The sequence below is a fragment of the Triticum aestivum genome, chromosome 3B, assembly GCF_018294505.1.
Source record: "Triticum aestivum cultivar Chinese Spring chromosome 3B, IWGSC CS RefSeq v2.1, whole genome shotgun sequence".
Taxonomy (NCBI): domain Eukaryota; kingdom Viridiplantae; phylum Streptophyta; class Magnoliopsida; order Poales; family Poaceae; genus Triticum; species Triticum aestivum.
This window is the reverse complement of record NC_057801.1, coordinates 420,109,418-420,129,510: the sequence shown is the minus strand read 5'-3', so window position 1 is coordinate 420,129,510 and position 20,093 is coordinate 420,109,418. Positions and strand designations below refer to the sequence as shown.

At 45.3% G+C, this 20,093-nt stretch overlaps 1 protein-coding gene across 1 annotated transcript; it reads left to right on the top strand.

Annotated features, from left to right (window-relative positions):
• Positions 1 to 406: 406 nt before the first annotated feature.
• LOC123070159 (probable GABA transporter 2) lies at positions 407 to 10,701 on the top strand. Its single transcript, XM_044493192.1, has 6 exons — positions 407 to 738; positions 823 to 1,053; positions 1,349 to 1,446; positions 2,807 to 2,993; positions 4,163 to 4,282; positions 10,064 to 10,701. The coding sequence occupies exons 1-6, from the start codon at positions 603 to 605 to the stop codon at positions 10,699 to 10,701; spliced, it is 1,410 nt and encodes a 469-aa protein (XP_044349127.1). The 5' UTR covers positions 407 to 602.
• The last annotated feature ends 9,392 nt before the right edge of the window (positions 10,702 to 20,093 follow it).

Here is a 20,093-nt window from a genome sequence, read left to right as displayed (position 1 = left end):
TATAAGAGAGAAAATAAGAAGCATGGTTGCATGCATGAATAAATAAGGGCTCAAAACAAAGACACCGGATACTGACCGGCGTGTCCCTGGATGTTTAGGGGATCAGATTTGCTAAAGCCTGTGTGTAGATGCTCGTATCCATATTTGTTAGCATGCCTTGGTGTCCATTTCTTAAACATGTTGTCCATAGAGCTTACTTAACTTCCTAGCTACTCCAGTTCTTTACGCCAATAACGGAACGGGTCATCTGGTCCATATAATTTGTGTGTAGGACAAAATATATGACGACTCTGCTCTTGTGTGTGTGACGACCTACAAACCTTAACATCGCGGCGCGCGGCCCCGTAGCAGCATAAATACCGGCCGGCGGCACCGTTCCACTTCGTGCACTCCACAGAACGGAGACTCCACGCCACGCCCGCGAGTTACTACCGACCGTGTTCGCGTGCGGCACGGTGATTAGGCCGTAACGAGATCCTACTGTATTAATTAACCGGCTAATTAGATTTACCCCTACAGTAAATAGGGAGCGTCCCACCCTGTGTGTCCGTCGTGTCTATATATCACCGCCGTAACCACTAGCGACAGCCGAGCTCCAGGCCATGGCGCCTGCCGCGTTCGACGCCGAGGCCGGCGGCCCGGCGATCGTGGCCGCGGCAGGCAACGACGCGCACAAGCCCGCCCCCGGGGCCGGGGCCGACGCCGACGCCGGCGCCGCCTTCGTGCTCGAATCCAAAGGTACCCGGCCTGCCCCGCCCCGCCCTCCCGCGCTTCTCCGGCAATGCGGGGCCCTGCTGATTCGATTTTAATCGCTTATGGCAGGGACGTGGTGGCACGCGGGTTTCCACCTGACGACGGCGATCGTGGGGCCGACGGTGCTGACGCTGCCGTACGCGCTGCGGGGGATGGGCTGGGCTCTCGGCATCACCACGCTCTCCCTCATCGCCGCCGTCACCTTCTACGAGTACTCCCTCATGTCCCGCGTGCTCGACCACTGCGAGGCGCGCGGCCGCAGGCACATCCGCTTCCGCGAGCTCGCCGCCGACGTCCTCGGTAATCAACCCGCGCGCCGACCTGCCTCACCATACATCTCCTCCTTGTGTTCGCTGCAATGCCCTTACGCCCACTACGAGTGACAGACGATGCGTCTCGACCCATCTTCTGACTTTGCGTTTGTGTGCACGGCAATACGGCATGAGGCAGTACCCACTGTGTTTTGCTGTTGCCTGTTGCTGTCGTTCGTAGTCCTCCCATTAATCTGGATGCGTGTCTTGGTGAATTTGTGCTGGGAGAGAGAGACGTGTGATTAATTATGATTCGTTTTTGGGTGGATGTGTTTGGTGTGCAGGCTCCGGCTGGATGTTTTACTTCGTGGTGATTGTGCAGACGGCCATCAATACAGGGGTTAGCATCGGTTCCATCTTGCTGGCGGCCGATTGCATCGAGGTGAGCCCTGCGTATCCTCCAAGAACCACTGAATTTAACTGTAAATTTCATTAGCCTGTTATGTATGCTTTGTTTGTTGTTCTCTAGTTAGTTTCATGTCGTCTTCGTCCTGGACATAAATAGTTGGAGTTGCCTATATAATACTCTGCAAACTAGGAATACCCACAGACGAGAGGGTTGCGGTCCCAAATGTACAAGGTCATTCATTTCATTCTTGCGTGGATTTGTCATACTACCATACGCACTTATGCAGCATGAGGCGCTGCATATTCTGGCCTAACTGCAGACTCTGCTGTGCTGTCGCCTCCGCATTTGAGGATTTTTTTCTTTTTTTTTTGGAAAAGGAGGAATACCCCCGATCCGGATTTGAGTATTGCTTTCTCTCATCCATTGCTGCAGCTATTGCATCCGCACGCAGACACCAGTTCGATAAGGGATACTCAGTGCTGAGTTGACATTAGTACATTAGTAAGAAAGCTTCTCCTTGAGGCCAGTGCTTGGGAGGATTCAAAATACTCCCTCCGTCCCAAAATAAGTGTCTCAACTTTGTACTAGCTATAGTACAAATTTGTACTAAGCTCAAGACACTTATTTTGAAACGGAGGGAGTATGTAATTAATGTTTGATTGGTATTGCTCGTGGGTGTTTGTGCAAGTATGCAGTATGTCTCAGTCTGTCAGTCATGTATCCAGTAGCAGTATCTTGCATATCTGATGTCGTTATTCTGAAGTCTGAACCGTGGAGACACTATGATTGATCCTTTAGCAGTTTTCTTGAAGCATGGGAACACATGGTTTCCCACTCATTTGTTTCAAATATCCTGATGTTAATAGTATGGCTGAAACCAGTGTTCACATTAGTAAAACAACAGTGAAGTAGCTCATGTGTCATTTCCAAGTGCTTGTTGTCCTGGGCTCCTGGCTTTGGAGGTCTGAACATATATAAATATATAAGTTGTGTGCTAGCTCTGAATTGCGCACTATTTATGCCTCCCTGTCAAGATTACAGTGCCTTTTTTTCTGACATTTAAAGGCTGCAGGGGAAGGAGATATTTCAATCTTTTCGTGTCTCTTGACTTGAATTCTGAATATTTGAGTATATGGACCAAGTTCAAGTAGAACAGAAATTAATTGGCAACAAACTGAATATTATGCTTTCTTTGATAGGAAGGAGTTCACTGGCCGACTTACTAGTTTCTACATTTTTTAAAAGCAAAGACAATTGGAACTAATATGTACAACCAGTGAAGTTGGGTCAACAGACTTATGTCTGCTGTCACAGATATTGACTAAAAAAAATGCTTTCTGTTCTCTGCTCATATCGTCAGTTTCATAAACTGATCGTTATTATGGACAAACAGATCATGTATTCGAGCCTTGCTCCCGATGGTCCCCTAAAACTGTACCACTTCATCATCATCGTGGCTGTGGTGCTGGCCTTCCTCTCCCAACTACCATCGTTCCACTCGCTGCGGCACATCAACTTGGTCTCACTACTCCTAAGCTTGGGCTACACCATCCTTGTGTCTGCTGCTTGCATTCGTGCAGGTATTATTGCGTGAGCTCTCCTTACTACACTTCCTCTGTCCATTCCTGATACGTTTCACGTAAGATTTAAGAGAATTATTATATGTTGTGGATTTAGGAACTAGATTCCTGAAACACTTAGGCTGGCATATCAGAGGAATAAGATGCTATAATCTTTCATGGTATTTCATAGATGTATAAGCTAGGTCGTTATAGAAACTGCTCTTTACAGCTATATCTTTGCAGTGATTCTTTGATGTACGCCATTGGAATAAACTCATATGCAAAGACACATCGACACCGCAGCACCATGGAGTCATTAGCTGTGACATTCCTCTACAAAACGCATTAGTGGTTGTTAAGGTAGCACTGATTCCCCAGCAGCCGTAGCATTACAAACTAACCCAGACTAGTCTGTGTTCGCAAAACCCAGATTAGTCTGTAAAGTGATCAATAGTGCCTCAGTAGCCACATGATAGTAATCAGTGTGTTCAGTAATTTGCGGTTTTCACTATTGAGAACTACAATGGTCCTTTCCAACAATTGAATCATGTGACTGAAAACTAAATGACACCTAAGCAGTGTTTGCTTTTGTAGTTGTCATCATGTCATGATGAATCTCCATTAGTCAGCAATTACAAATTATTGTACTTAAATTGACGATTTTGTCACCATTCAGCTCTATTTCAGAACTCAGTAGACAAGATGACCTTCTAGATTTATCTGAAATTTTTTCTTTCCATTAAGACTTATTTCCCACGGGTCGATTACAGCATATATCGAATTTATGTTACTCCCTCTGTAAACTAATATAAGAGCGTTTAGATCACTACTTTAGTGATCTAAATGCTCTTATATTAGTTTACGAAGGGAGTACTTCATAACTATGATTCCGATTTTAGGCACAAACCAAACAACGGGGTCGAGATATTGATGTGATCAATTCCAAAGTAAAACCGAATTTGTCTGCTGGATTCTTTCGGCCCACAATTGAGTTAAAATACTCGTCGTTATAAACTTATCGAGCATCTCTCTGTCAGAAATTCTAATTTAGTTTGTGGTGAAGTTCCATAACAAAAGAAGAATATAATCGTCTGTACAAGTAGGAAAAGTATGTTCATGCAAGCATAGTCCATTTCAGGTTTTTGTGCTCTGCCATACGGTATTTAATTTGTTACCATTCTTGACAGGTTTGTCGAAAAACGCTCCAGCCAAGGACTACTCTCTAAGCTCATCCAAGTCAGAGCAGACCTTCAATGCCTTCCTCTCCATTTCCATCCTGGCATCTGTTTTCGGCAATGGCATACTGCCTTTTTTTTTTGAGAATCTCACAAAGCTTTATTACTGAATCATAATGTTCATAGGTACAAAAAGAAGATCGCCGGGTTGTCCTAGCCAAGTGTGTCGGCCAAACCCTAAAGATAACGCATGCTTTGCGAGATTATGGGCCTCCGTATTGGAGGTCCTATACTCATGAGTAAACGAACATGAAATAAAGGTAGTTGCTCTAGTCTTGATTTCCTCGACAATGGCTCCAAATTCTGCTGAGCTTCCCTGTCTGATTGCATCTACCACCACCTTGCAATCGGAGGCAACAAGTAAATGGTTGATATAGAGATCTTCTGAAAGTGCTAATGCCTCCCGAACAGCTAGTGCTTCTAGCACTTGGGGGTTGTGCAGTCCTCTGAAAACGAGAGCTGACGCTCCCATGAACAAACCTCTCTCATCCCTGCAAACCACACCAACTGCGCCAAACGTACCTGGGCGTGACACGGCCGCGTCCACATTGAGTTTGTAGTAATCTGTTGGTGGTGGAATCCACGTACGGGGTCGTGGTACTGCTATCCCATGTGCTTCCTCCTTCTTCTTCTTCAAAAACTCTATGTCTGATAAGTAAGCTTTGATGAAGTTGTCAGTGGCAAACGGAGTCTGGTATATATCCTCATGTATAGCTTTCCGTCTTGCACTCCAAATCGCCCATAAAGTAACAATCATCAACTGAAATTGCTCCGGTGGAAGAGAGTCATTCATGGCAAAGAGCCACAGCCGTGCGTCAGGTTCTGAGGTTGCCCACATGTGCTCGACCATCTCGGCTTCTGAAAGTGCCCACACACACCTAGACACATTACACTCCAGCAAAGAATGCCGCCAGCTATCCTGCCCTCCGCATAGGGAGCAAGCACTCGTAGTGGCCATATGACGATGGTTTAGGACATCTCTCGTAGGGAGTGAGTGTTGCGCCAATCGCCAAGTGAAAAAGCGCAGTTTCGGTGGCACTGACATGTTCCATAGCGAGTTCCACCCCCTCATCTCATGTTCAGAGTTGGAAGGATCCTCCCTTTCCTCCAGCCATGCCTCGCGCCCAATCTTGATCTTGACAATCATCTTATAAGCTGACCGTACAGAAAAATGCCCCCTTGGATCATCATTCCATCCCCAGAAATCGTCCACACGCCGTGTACAGAGCGGTATTTGCAAGATCGCCTCCACATCAATGGGTATGAACACCTGTCTAAGCAAGTCCTCTCGCCACGCAGCTCTAGTGTGGTCGATCAGATCAGAAACCAGTTGCGGTGGGTCAGCAACTAAGGAGGCCACCGGCTTCATCATTCCGTCCCTTGGGATCCAACTATGTTGCCATATCTTCGTGGTAGTTCCATCACCAATACGCCGGATAGCTCCTTGGGTGATAATATCTCTCCCATCAAGTATAGATCGCCACACCTGAGAAGGATGTGGACCTAGTTGAGCTTCAAGGACTGTACATTGTGGAAAATATGATGCTTTAAGGATTTGTGCACTAAGAGAGGAGGGATCATTCAATAATCTCCAAATTTGCCGAGACAAAAGTGCCAAGTTAAAGATTTCTATATCCCGAAAGCCAAGTCCTCCCAAACTTTTCGGTCGGGTCATCAAATCCCAAGCTACCCAACATGGTTTCCTCTTGCCTCTCTTGCCCCCCCACCAAAATTGACGAATGAGTGACATAATGCTTCCACAAAGGCCTCAAGGTAATCTGAAGCAAGACATCGAAAAAACTGGTAAAGCTTGAGCCACAGATTTTATGAGAACCTCCTTTCCTGCCACTGATAAAAGTTTCTCCATCCATCCCTTTATCCTTTCCCAAACTCTGTCTCGTAAATATTTGAAGGTGCCATTTTTGGACTGTCCAACATCGGTCGGCAGACCCAAATACTTTTCACTCAAAGACTCATTCTGCACATTAAGTATATTCTTTATCTCCACCCTAAGGGTCTCCGGGCATCCCTTACTGAAAAATATGGACGATTTATCATAGTTTACCCTTTGGCCCGAAGCCAAGCAATATGCATCAAGTAGGTTTGAAACCTCATTTGCCCCCTGGACACTAGACTTGAAAAGCAGCAGGCTGTCATCTGCAAACAAAAGGTGGTTCACTACCGGAGCCGTGGGCGCCACCTTTATGCCACCGAGCACTAATGACTGAGAACTGTGTTTTAAAAGGCACGAAAGGCCCTCCGCTGCAATCAAGAATAAGTAAGGGGAAATAGGATCTCCCTGCCTGATACCCCTGGAAGGTGAGAAGCTCTCTAATCTTTCTCCATTAAACAAGACCGAGAATGAAACAGAAGTGATCATGCTCATAACTGTATGGATTCAATCTGGTGCAAAGCCAAGCTTAGCCATAATTGCCTTTAGATAAGGCCACTCTAGTCTGTCATATGCCTTCATCATATCAAGCTTAAGTGCACAAAAGTTGTTTGTCTTGGATCTGTTTCTCTTCATGAAGTGCAAACATTCATACGCACAAATAATATTATCCGTGATCAACCTCCCGGGAACAAAGGCTGATTGCTCCTTTGAGATAATATCTGGCAATATCAACTTCAATCTACTCGACACCACTTTAGAAGCTATTTTATAAATCACATTGCAAAGGCTGATAGGCCTAAACTGGGTAAGTAGAGTGGGATTTTGTACCTTGGGTATCAACACGAGTACCGTATCATTAATGCTTGCAGCAGTCTCCTCTCCAAGGACGATCCGAAGCACCACTTTAGTTACTTCATCCCCACAAATGTCCCAGTGGCGCTGATAGAAGTGTGCAGGAAAACCATCTGGCCCCGGTGCCTTCGTAGGAAACATCTGAAACAGGGCCTGCTTAACTTCCTCATTTTTGTAAGGAGCGCAAAGCGAAGCATTCATCTCTGGTGTCACTTTCCGAGACACATGTTGTAATACATCATCTACCCCCTGTACACCTTCCGTCGTGTACAAGGTTTTATAGAAATCTGTCACAAGTTGTTTCATCTCAGCCTTGTCCTCTACTCTTATACCCATCGCATTGTGTAGAGCTCGAATCATATTCTTCCTACGCCGCATATTTGCTCTCATGTGAAAAAATTTTGTGTTGCGATCACCCGAAGTCAGCCACTGTATGCGCGATCTTTGTCTCCACATTAACTCCTCCCTATGATAGAGCTCAACCAGTCGTTCATTCAACTTTTGCTCAAGGTGATTTGGAGCAGTCCTAGACGGAACACTCCGAAGCCTCTCTAGCTCCGCTTTTGCCTTCTTGATCTCCTTCCTAACACTTCCAAAAGTTGCATCCTCCCATGCCGAGAGGTTCTTTGACAGAAGCTCCAATTTTCTGCGAATCCCCTCAACTCCTTGATCCGCTTGCAGTTCGCTCCATCCTGAGCTGATAGTGTCACGCCATGATTCATGTGACTCCCACATCACTTCGTACCGGAAACTCGGTTTAGGGCGTGGTAAAACCTCTTCAAACTGTACGAGTATTGGTCCATGATCCGAGGACGCCGAAGTTAAGTTTGTAACCTTGGCCATAGGGAAAAGCGCCGCCCAATCAGCTGTGGCCATCGCTCTGTCAAGCCTCACGCGGGTGTAGGATCCCCCGGTCACTTTTTTCTCAAAGGTCCAAAATCTGCCATGATAGCCCAAGTCCATCAACATGCAAACGTCAACCGCATCCCGGAAACCTTGTATTTGTGCATTACTCCGATTAGCAGCTCCCTCATGTTCATCCGGACGTAAAACTTCGTTAAAATCGCCCAAACACAGCCAAGGGAGGTTGCTAAAAGACGCCAACCCCTTTAGGAGATCCCATGTTTGGTGTCTCAGTTGTGTCTGGGCCTCGCCATACACGCATGTCAACCTCCATGGGTCTTTCCCTTCCTCTACCACCTTTGCATCAATATGATAAACAGAATCACCCAAGATCTCAACATTTATTGTATTATTCCAAAAAATCCCTATTCCTCCACTTCTTCCTTGACTATCTATCGCATAGGCATTATCATAGCCCAAAGTGTTAGCTAAAGCTTCTACACGTGCACCCTTTACTTGAGTTTCAACAATACACAGCACGGTAGGGGTAAATTTCTTCGCAAAGTCGCGAAGCTCACGAACTGTCGCGGCTTTACCCGCGCCGCGACAGTTCCAACAAAATGAACTCATTGCGTCCGGCGGCACTCCTCGGAGGAGCCCGCCGATCCATCATACTGGTCCTTGCCACGTTCCACTCCATCTGTCACCATACTCGGTGTCCCTGCATCAGACAGCTCCTTAAACAGGTCTCCTTTATTGCCAACATCTTTCTTCCGTCGCTTCACCTCTTTCCTTGGAGACACATATATAGGCGGCATCGGTGGAACCCCGTCCGGCTTTCCAGAGATTACAAGAGCTGTAGAGCTCACTGGGACCACGTCCCCTTCTCCATCATCGCTCGACTGAACTGTCTCTGGATGGTTCTTGTCCGAAGATTGCCTCTTGTTACTTGCCACCACTACCCCCAGCGTTGCAGCAGTTGGTTCCTCGATCATACCCTTGGGCTCGCTTGACCCCGATACTTCTGTGGTCATTGCATTGTCCTCTCCTTCATCCTGCCTCCCCGCCTCCTTGCGAGGTTCATTCTGATATGCATTGAAGCGCCAACTTTGATTGGGGTTATACTGCTCTCGCCCCCTACCTCTTCCTCCTGCATTCCTTGGGCCGCCTCGTCCCCTCTGGTTACCAAAACCACCTCTGCCAGGTTGCCTGAAGCGAATATTGTCAGCCAGAACAAAGTCACCCCACTCAAACTTTGTCTCATCATGAATACCATCACCACACTCCTCGTGCCAATGCCCGCATTCACCACAGTTAAAGCAAAAGACAGGTAATTTCTCGTATTTTACTTGATATCTAACTCGTTCATCCCCCTTCTTTCCAGTGACAAACCTCTTAATTTTTGCGTTGATATCGATTTTCACCCTCACCCGGACAAATTCACCAAAGAAACCTGCCGGTAGCTTGAGCTGCACTTCTTCCACCTCGCCAATTCGCGATGCCATCCCCCTGGCTGCGGGCTCGATCAAAAAGTTGTCAGGTAAACGATGGATTTGCGCCCAAACTGCCAACTTATCCAACTTGATGCTATCAGGGTTTTTGAACCCATCATACTCCACCAAAATCACTGCTTGGTCTCTGAAAAGCCATGGCCCCTCTAGCATGGCCTTATTCCAATCCCCTAGACAACCAAACTGCGCTGTGAACAAGTTGTCCTTCACCTTCCTCCAGACCACCGTTTTCGCTGGATTCCAGGCTGCACGCATGTCCCCATAAAGAGCATTAGGGCTGAAAGTCCTTGTAGTGTGTACCGTGGCTATGGCTAGCCACTTCGCCGGCGCCCCCAGATCCGGTAACTCCTCCTCCCACACGAAATCATCATCTTCCTCCTGCAAATTCAACCTGGCTAGCAGCTCCTCCGTCGTCTCCTTGCCATGCCGCCCCTGTGAGCTTGATCCCGACGCCATGAACCGAGCAGTCTAGTCGCCGCCAACGAAAACCCTAGATCGATCTGCCAGAGAAACCACTATAACCAAGGCCGGGTAAGGTCACGAGGGGCCTCCCTTGATCAGCCCGAGTCTAGGGGATCACCAGCAATGGCATACTGCCTGAAATCCAGGTATATGACCAAGGCCCAAACTGTGCGGATGACGCCAAGCATACTGGGCCATGTAATTATCATGAGGCACCGGGCTCTTTCTTCATCGAGTCATTCAAATTACAGGCCTATCATACAAACCTCATAGTGGGCCTATTTTTGAACTCGGATTTGCAGGCTACCTTGGCGCCGCCGGCCGCCGGAAAGATGATGAAGGCTCTGGTGATGTGCTACTCCGTCATAGGCTTCACCTTCTACCTCCCGTCGATCACCGGGTACTGGGCGTTCGGCAGCCAGGTCCAGTCCAACATCCTCAAGAGCCTCATGCCGGACTCGGGGCCGGCCCTCGCGCCGACCTGGCTGCTGGGCCTCGCCGTTCTCTTCGTCCTCCTCCAGCTCCTAGCCATCGGCCTCGTGTACTCCCAGGTGGCATACGAGATCATGGAGAAGAACTCAGCGGACGCGACGCAGGGCAAGTTCTCGCGCCGGAACCTGGTGCCCCGGCTGCTGCTGCGGACGCTTTACCTGGCCTTCTGCGCGCTCATGGCCGCCATGCTGCCCTTCTTTGGTGACATTGTCGGCGTGGTCGGCGCCGTAGGGTTCATTCCACTCGACTTTGTCCTCCCCGTCATCATGTACAACATCGCGCTTGCGCCGCCGAGGAGGTCCACGCTGTACATCGCCAACACGGTCATCATGGTCGTCTTCACTGGCGTCGGGGCCATCGGCGCCTTCGCCTCTATACGGAAGCTCGTGCTAGACGCCGGCCAGTTTAAACTCTTCAGCAACAACGTAGTCGACTGAAGTACGCACAACTATGTAGAGTCTAGTTTGTTAGGTGATTAGCCCTTGATTTCTTGAGGTATAGGCGTATAGCTCAGTAATTAAGCTTTGTTCCTCCCCTTTTACATATAGGAGTAGTAGTTATTTTTTTTTTTGAACTTAGGAGTAGTAGTTATTAATTTACACGTACGCACGCATGCATCCGTCCAGTGTACACCAGCATAGTACCCCTTCGTTACATAATGTAGTAATGTAGTGTATCCAGATCCACTATACTAAACATATAAAATATGAAAATATGTCTCGTGATATATTTAATGGCATGTATTTGATATTCTAGATGTAGATATTTTTTCTCTGTAAGTCTGATCAAAATGAGTAGAAATTATTTTTAAAAAGTCTATATGCACTACCCATTATGAAATGGAGGCACTTTTTTTTGGAAAAGGAGGCTCACCCCCGGCCTCTGCATCTGAAAGATGCATGCATCCATCTTATTAAAAAGTTCGAGTAAAACAAAACTAAATGGAGGCATTTCTGGTAACGTAAAAGCAATGTGTTACAAAAAGAACATGCAAGTGGTAAAACATGACCACAAATGACTTGACAATAATTTTAGGCCTTGATAAACCTTAGGTCCTACTTGAGGGAAATTTACTGTTGTCCTACAAAACACTGTGCTCGGAGGCCCAACAGGGTTTATAAGAATAATGTTGCGTAGTAGACATCACGAAGTAAACTGAAGTTTGAAATATCAACCAAACATTGTCGCTTCTTGCTGAACGAGTCTATGCATCAGTGGAAGTGGCACACCTCGTCCTGGGCATCTTTCGGCCGATGGCTAGATCATGGGAGAACGCAGCTGCTTCAGCGTCCTTTGGGCCTACAACACAAACCACTGTGCACGCTCCAACTACTTGTCAGGCACCTACTTCAAGGTCCCTCCAAGAATGGGGTGTCGCCCAAGAAAACGACCAATACTGCACATGTCTCGGCGGGCTCCCCAAAGGAGCGCCGCCAGGCGCAATGAGTCTCTTCTGTTGGAACTGTCGCGGAGCGGGCAAATACGCAACAGTTCAAGAGCTTCGGTTTCGCGAGGCAATTTGTCCCTTTTGTGTTTTGTATAGTTAAAACCCTACTTTCGCAAGTTAGAGTGGAAAACTTAGCAAGCACATTAGGTTTCGATAATTGTTATGCAGTGAGTTGCTCTGGAAGGAGTGGTGGTGGTGGAATAATAGAATAAAAGTTGAGATTTTTGGTTATTCAGAGTACCATATTGATGCACATGTAACTTTACCTGATGCTGAGCCATGGCGGTTTACCTGCATATACGGTGAAGCTAATGTGAGTCAAAGGGGAAGAACGTGGGATCTTCTACTGTCCCTAGCATCATAAAGCGATCGACCATGGGTGTGCATAGGCAACTTCAACGAGGTCCTCAGACTCGATGAACACGACGGGGTCGGAAATAGATGTGTGGCATAAGTCATTGACTTCTGTGACGCCACAGATGTTTGTGGGCTAGTTGATCCTGGATATTCAGGGAATAAATGGACTTTGGAGAAGAGGGTAACCGGGGGCAGCTATACCCGTGTCCGTTTGGATCGTGCCCTGGCCACTGGAAATTGGTGCAATCTGTTTCCTGATGCAATACTAGCTCACAAGACAGTTTCAACTTCAGATCACAACGCAATATTGTTACAGCTCCGGACGACCGATATGCAGCTGCAACATGCCAAGCCCTTCAGATATGAGCTCATGTGGGAGGCTCACGATGGTTTTCAGGAGACAGTAGAACAACACTGGCGGGGTCCGGGATAAATACTGTTGACGGGATCAAAGCAAAGCTGAAAAATCTTTCTAACACGCTCATTCGATGGAATTGGAACACGTTCAGCAATGTACGAGCAGAGATCAAACGCCTGAAGGATGAACTTGAGAGTTTACAGGCGGATCCAGCAAGGACCGGACCTTCACATCCAGAGATTAAAATCCAGGGTCGTTTGCTTGAGCTATACCATCAGGAGGTGGTAATGTGGCGATAGAGGGCACGTATTAACTGGCTAGCGGCTGGTGATAAAAATACTAAGTTTTTCCATTTACGAGCTAGTAGACGGCACCTCAAGAACAAGATCAAACACTTGATGCGTCAAGATGAGACCACAGTCGATGAAGCCTTGGAAATGTAAGGAATGGTAAATGATTTTTATCAAAATCTTTTTACATCTGAAGGTACGTCCAACATGCATAAGGTGCTAGACGTGGTTCCACGTAAGGTTACAGATGCCATGAATGCCCAGTTGACTGCTGAGTACACTAAAGAGGAGATAAAATTGGCATTATTTCAAATGGCACCAACGAAAGCACCAGGCTCAGATGAGTACCCAGCACATTTCTTTCAGAGGCACGGGGTAATGTGTGGGGAGGAGATTACTTTGCTTATTATGCAGATACTCAAAGGTGAACATGATGTAGAGGACTTAAATGACACAATCCTATTCCTGATCCCGAAGGTAACCAATCCAACTCTTCTCACAGAGTTCAGACCGATCAGTCTTTGCAATGTTATTTATAAAATTGCTTCGAAGGTTTTGGCTAATAGACTGAAATTACTCTTTCCTGAGATCATATCCAAGGAGCAGTCGGCCTTTGTCTCTGGACGTTTAATAACTGATAACATTATCTCTGCATATGAGTGCCTTCATTTCATGGAAAGCAACAGAACAAAGAAGAACAATTTTTGTGCTCTCAAGCTAGATATGATGAAAGCATATGACCTTTTGGAGTGGGATTATCTACAGGCCATCATGTCTAAGCTGGGGTTTGCACCAGCATGGATTGCTTCGGTTATGAGGATGGTAAGTTCAGTAAGTTTGTCAGTTTTATTTAATGGGAAAAGACTCGAGGAGTTGAAACTTTCAAGAGGTATTCGCTAGGGAGATCCAGTCTCACCCTACCTATTCTTGTTGCCAGCAGAGGGCCTTTCGTGCCTCATAAAAAGCCAGAATCTGTCATCTCAAATCAGTGGAATTAAAGTGACAGAGTCGGCTCCACCGGTGAGTCACCTACTCTTCGCAGATGACAACATGTAGTTCGTCAAGGCTAGTAGTGAGGGTGCTAGTTTGGTCATGTCTTTGTTGGATACTTATTGCAGTGCATCTGGTCAGAAATTTAATATGGCCAAGTCCTCGGTCTTCTTTAGTAAGGGATGCCCTCAAAATATTTGAGTTGAGATGAAACATATACTGAATATAACAAATGAAAGCTTATCAAAAAAATATCTTGGTATGCCCACTAACGTCGGCAGCGGTAAGAATGGAGCTTTGAAGTACTTAAAGGAAAGAGTCTGGAGCAAGGTCAAAGGGTGGATAGAAAAATCTTATCATATGGTGGAAAGGAGGTGCTTATAAAATCCGTAGCCCAAGCAATTCCGGTTTATTCCATGTCATGTTTTAAACTCCCTCGAGGTTTGTGTGAACACATCAACTCCATCATTCAGAAATTTTGGTGGGGAAGTAGACGGGGAGAAAGGAAAATTGCTTGGGTCTCTCATGGGAAGTAATGACCAGACCTAAGTACCAGGGGGACTCGGTTTTTGCGACATTGATCCCTGCTCGCAAGACAAGCATGGCGCATTTTGCAATCCCCTAACACCCTCAGTGCAACAATTCTAAAGGCTCGGTATTTTCCAAACATAGAATTTCTTCAAGCCGAACTTGGCAGCAAACCCTCTCATATTTGGAGGGCAATTTTAGAAGGTAAAGAAACACTTACTCAAGGCCTCATTAGGCGTATTGGAGATGGCTCCAAGACCAACATCTGGCAACAGAATTGGTTACCAAGAGAACATGCTAGGCGGCCGTTTGTGTGTTTGTCACAGAATAAGCCACAATTGGTTTCCGAGCTTATGATACCGAATACAGCAACTTGGAACCGGGAACTAATTAGTACTACTTTCCTCCCTACCGACATGGAACTCATTCTGAATATTCCTATTAGTACAAGACAACATGAGGATCTCTGGGCGTGGTCACATTACAAAAAGGGCGAGTTCTTTGTGTGCTTGGCCTATAAGATGATCGTCTTGACGAAGCTGTGTCCGGAGGCCTGGATGGATGGCAGTGCAGGCTCTTCTGACACTTTGAAAGAGAATTGCAGCTGGTCCAAGCTTTGAAAATGAATGTCCCATCCAAGGTGAAGGTATTTCTATGGAGGCTTGCCTAATGCTCCCTCCCTACAGCAGATGTGAGGCACCTTCACCATATGTCCACTACTTCAAGCTGCACATTATGTGGGGCAGATGACTCATGGATGCACTCACTCCTCCTCTGTTCCATGGCTCGATGCGTGTGGGCGCTATCTGATGCAGAGCTCGTGGAACATATGCTAGATACAGCGGAGCCAGACCCGAAAAATTGGATCTTTGAAATGTCAGAATCAATATCACATGTGGAGTCCACTAGACTGGTGGTGATGTTATGGGTGATCTGGAATGCACGCCAGAAGTTGATTCATGAGGGCGAACATCAAAGTACAATGTCCACTCATCAGTTTGTCGGGAAATGTTGCATGGAAAACAAAAAAAATCTACGCACACGCAAGATCTATCTATGGAGATGCATAGAAACGAAGGGGGAGAGTGTGTCTACGTACCCTCGTAGACCGTAAGTAGAAGCGTTTAACACGCGGTTGATGTAGTCGAACTTCTTCGCGCTCCAACCGATCAAGTACCAAATGTACGACACCTCTGCGTTCTTCACACATTCATCTCGGTGACTGATAACCCGCAAGTATACGGGATAGTTGTAGCCTCTTTCAATAAGTAAGAGTGTCGAACCGAACGAGGAGCTAAAGGTAGAACAAATACTCTCTCAAGTCCTATCGACCACTGATACGACTCTACGCACGCTTGACGTTCTCTTTACCTAGAACAAGTATGAAACTAGAAGTACTTTGTAGGTGTGATAGGATAGGTTTGCAAGATAATAAAGAACACGTAAATAAAAGCTAGGGGCTGTTTAGATAAAAAAGCAATAAAGTAAATATAGCGAGTGTGGAAAAGTGGTGGTAGGAGTTGTGGAATTGCCCCTAAGCAATTGACTACGTTACTAGACCGGTAATCACTATTGCAATTCTATTTGAGGGAGAGGCATAAGCTAACATACTTTCTCTACTTGGATCATATGCACTTATGATTGGAACTCTAGCAAGCATCCACAAATACTAAAGATTAATTAAGGTAAAACCCAACCATAGCATTAAAGTATCAAGTCCCCTTTATCCCATAAGCAACAATCCCCTTACTCGGATTTGTGTTTCAGTCACTCACGCAACCCACTATAAGTGAATCATGAACGCATTGCAACACCCTACAGCGGGAATCCCTCACGCTTGCGCGACATGGAGGGCACCATAGGACAGCACCAATAATAAAACATACAACTCAAACCAATCATAGCAATTCATCAATCACCGATAGGACAATGAAAATCTACTCAGACATCATAGGATGGCAACACATCATTGGAAAATAATATGAAGCATAAAGCACCATGTTCAAGTAGAGGGTACAGCGGGTTGCGGGAGAGTGGACCGCTGAATATAGATGGGGGAAGGTGATGGAGATGTCGGTGAAGATGGCGGAGGTGTTGGTGAAGATCGCGGTGATGATGATGGCCCCCGGCGGCGTTCTGGTGCCACCGGAAGCAAGGGGGGAGAGAGCCCCCCTTCTTCTTCTTCTTCGTCTTCTTCTTCTTCTTCCTTGACCTTCTCCCTAGATGGGAGAAGGGTTTCCCCTCTGGTCCTTGGCTCCCATGGCGTGGGAGGGGCGAGAGCCCCTCCGAGATTGGATCTATCTCTCTGTTTCTGCGTTCTCAGATTCTACCCCTTCACTGTTTCTTTAATATCCGGAGATCCGTAACTCCGATTGGGGTGAATCTTTCGCCCAGATTTTTCTCGTAAAATTAGCTTTCTTGCGGCAAAAGAAGAGCGTAAACCGCCTTACGGGTGGCCCATGAGAGTCCAGGGCGCGCCCAGGGGGGAGGGCGCGCCCCCTGTCTCGTGGCCACCCCGGGCACCGTTTCGCGTTGATTTTACTTCCCAAAAATCATAAATATTCCAAAAACAATCTCCGTCCGTTTTTATCCCGTTTGGACTCCGTTTGATATTGGGTTTCTGCGAAACAAAAAACATGCAACATACAGGAACTGGCGCTGGGCACTTATGTTAGTCCCAAAAATAATATAAAAAGTTGCCAAAGGTATATGAAAGTTGAAGAATATTGGCATGGAACAATCAAAAATTATAGATACGACGGAGACGTATCAGCATCCCCAAGCTTAATTCCTGCTCTTCCTCGAGTAGGTAAATGATAAAAAAGATAATTTTTGATGTGGAATGCTACCTAGCATAATCTTGATCATATGTCTAATCATGGCATGAATATTAAGACACGAGTGATTCAAAGCAATAGTCTATTATTTGACATAAAAACAATAATACTTCGAGCGTACCAATAAAGCAATCATGTCTTTTCAAAACAACATGGCCAAAGAAAGTTATCCCTACAAAATCATATAGTCTGGCTGTTGCTCTATCTTCATCACACAAAGTATTTAATCATGCACAACCCCGATGACAAGCCAAGCAATTGTTTCATACTTTAATAATCTCAAACTTTTTCAACTTTCACGTAATACATGAGCGTGAGCCATGGACATAGCACTATAAGTGGAATAGAATATGATGGTGGAGGTTATGTGGAGAAGACAAAAAAGGGAGAAAGTCTCACATCAACTAGGCATATCAACGGGCTATGGAGATGCCCATCAATAGATATCAATGTGAGTGAGTAGGGATTGTCATGCAACAGATGCACCAGAGCTATAAGTGTATGAAAGCTCAAACTGAAAACTAAGTGGGTGTGCATCCAACTTGCTTGCTCATGAAGACCTCGGGCATTTGAGGAAGCCCATCATCGGAATATACAAGCCAAGTTCTATAATGAAAATTCCCACTAGTATATGAAAGTGAAAGCATAGGAGACTCTCTCTATGAAGAACATGGTGCTACTTTGAAGCACAAGTGTGGTAAAAGGATAGTAGCATTGCCCCTTCTCTCTTTTTGTCTCAGTCATTTTTTTTCTTTTTTTCTTTTTTTTCCTCCCCCCCTTTTTTTGTGGGCTTCTTTGGCCTCCTTTTTATTAATTTAGGCTTCTTTGGCCTCTTTTATTTTTCATAAAGTCCGGAGTCTCATCCCGACTTGTGGGGGAATCATAGTCTCCATCATCCTTTCCTTACTGGGACAATGCTCTAATAATGATGATCATCACACTTTTATTTACTTACAACTCAATATCTAGAACAAAGATATGACTCTATATGAATGCCTCCGGCGGTGTACCGGGATGTGCAATGATCTAGTGTAGCAATGACATCAAAAAACGGACAAGCCATGAAAACATCATGCTAGCTATCTTACGATCATGCAAGGCAATATGACAATGAATTCTCAAGTCATGTATGTGATGATGATGGAAGTTGCATGGCAATATATCTCGGAATGGCTATGGAAATGCCATGATAGGTAGGTATGGTGGCTGTTTTGAGGAAGACATAAGGAGGCTTATGTGTGACAGAGCGTATTATATCACGGGGTTTGGATGCATCGGCGAAGTTTGCACCAACTCTCGAGGTGAGAAAGGGCAATGCACGGTACCGAAGAGGCTAGCAATGATGGAAGGGTGAGAGTGCGTATAATCCATGGACTCAACATTAGTCATAAAGAACTCACATACTTATTGCAAAAAAATCTACAAGCCATTGAAAACAAAGTACTACGAGCATGCTCCTATGGGGATAGATTGGTGGGAAAAGACCATCGCTCGTCCCCGACCGCCACTCATAAGGAAGACAATCAATAAATAAAATTGTGCTCCAACTTCATCACAAAGCGGTTCACCATACATGCATGCTACGGGTATCACAAACCTCAACACAAGTATTTCTACTAATCCACAACCACCCACCAGCATGACTCTAATATCACCACCTTTATATCGCAAAACTATTGCAAGGAATCAAACATATCATATTCAGCGATCTACAAGTTTATGTAGGATTTTATGACTAACCATGTGAATGACCAATTCATGTCATCTCTCTAAATAGATATAAGTGAAGCAAAAGAGTTTAATTCTTTCTAAAAAAAGGTATGCCCATGCTCTAACAAATATAAGTGAAGCAAAAGAGCATTCTACAAATGGCGGCTGTCTATGTAAAGGGAAACAGGCAATCCAAACTTCAAATGATATAAGTGAAGCACATGAAGCATTCTATAAAGCCATACTCAAAAGATTTAAGTGAAGCGCAATGAGCATTCTATAAATAAACCAAGTACTATCTCATACCAGCATGGTGCATAAAACAAAAGTGAAAACTAAATGCAGAAGACGCTCCAAGACTTGCACATATCGCACGAACGAAACGAATACGAAAACATACCGATACTTGTTGAAGAAAGAGGGGATGCCTTCCGGGCATCCCCAAGCTTAGACGCTTGAGTCTCCTTGAATATTTACTTGGGGTGCCTTGGGCATCCCCAAGATTGAGCTCTTGCCTCTCTTCCTTTTCCTCATATCGAGACCTCCTCGTTTAGACACTTCATCCACACAAAACTTCAACAGAAAACTCGGTAAGATCCGTTAGTATAATAAAGCAAATCACCACTCTAAGTGCTGTTGCAAACCAATTCATATTTTGTTTTTGCATTTTGTCTACTGTAATATAACTTTTCCATGGCTTAATCCACTAATATAAATTGATAGATTCATCAAAACAAGCAAACTATGCATCAAAAACAGAATCTGTCAAAAACAGAACAGTCTGTAGCAATCTGAACATCCACCATACTTCTGTTACCCCAAAAATTCTACCAAAATTAGGAAAAATAAACAAGTTGTATAGCAAGACAGTACAAAAAGAATCAGAACCGTTTGACGTTTCAGTTAAAAATGTAAAATCGCGCACTACAGCCAAAGTTTCTGTCCTGCACCGTACAAACCAACAAGCATTGTAAACATCCTAAAGGCAAACCTTAGCACATTATTTTTATAATACAATGGAATTATACAAGGGGATAATTTTTCTTTTGATGAAAAGTTTCTGTAATCAAGATTCACAAAGTTTCCGTGAGCATGAACAAAGTTCAAGGCTAGCTCCCACTTCAACAATGCTTTGTCTTTCTCACTTTCACTTTCCTTTTTGAAAAGTTTTAGGGTTCCCCTCTTTATTTTTTTGTTTTTTAAACTATATGAAAGCACTCAACAGAAATAAATGACTCTCTAAAACTTCCGGGTTGTCTCCCTGGCAGCGCTTTCTTTAAAGTCATTAAGCTAGGCATTTAGTGCTCAAGTA

Coding starts and splice junctions, on each gene's coding strand:
- LOC123070159 (XM_044493192.1), top strand. CDS start 603: ATGGCGCCTGCCGCGTTCGACGCCGAGGCCGGCGGCCCGGCGATCGTG. Junction 2,994..4,162: donor TGCTGCTTGCATTCGTGCAG/GTATTATTGCGT, acceptor CATTCTTGACAG/GTTTGTCGAAAAACGCTCCA. Junction 4,283..10,063: donor TTTCGGCAATGGCATACTGC/CTTTTTTTTTTG, acceptor TATTTTTGAACT/CGGATTTGCAGGCTACCTTG.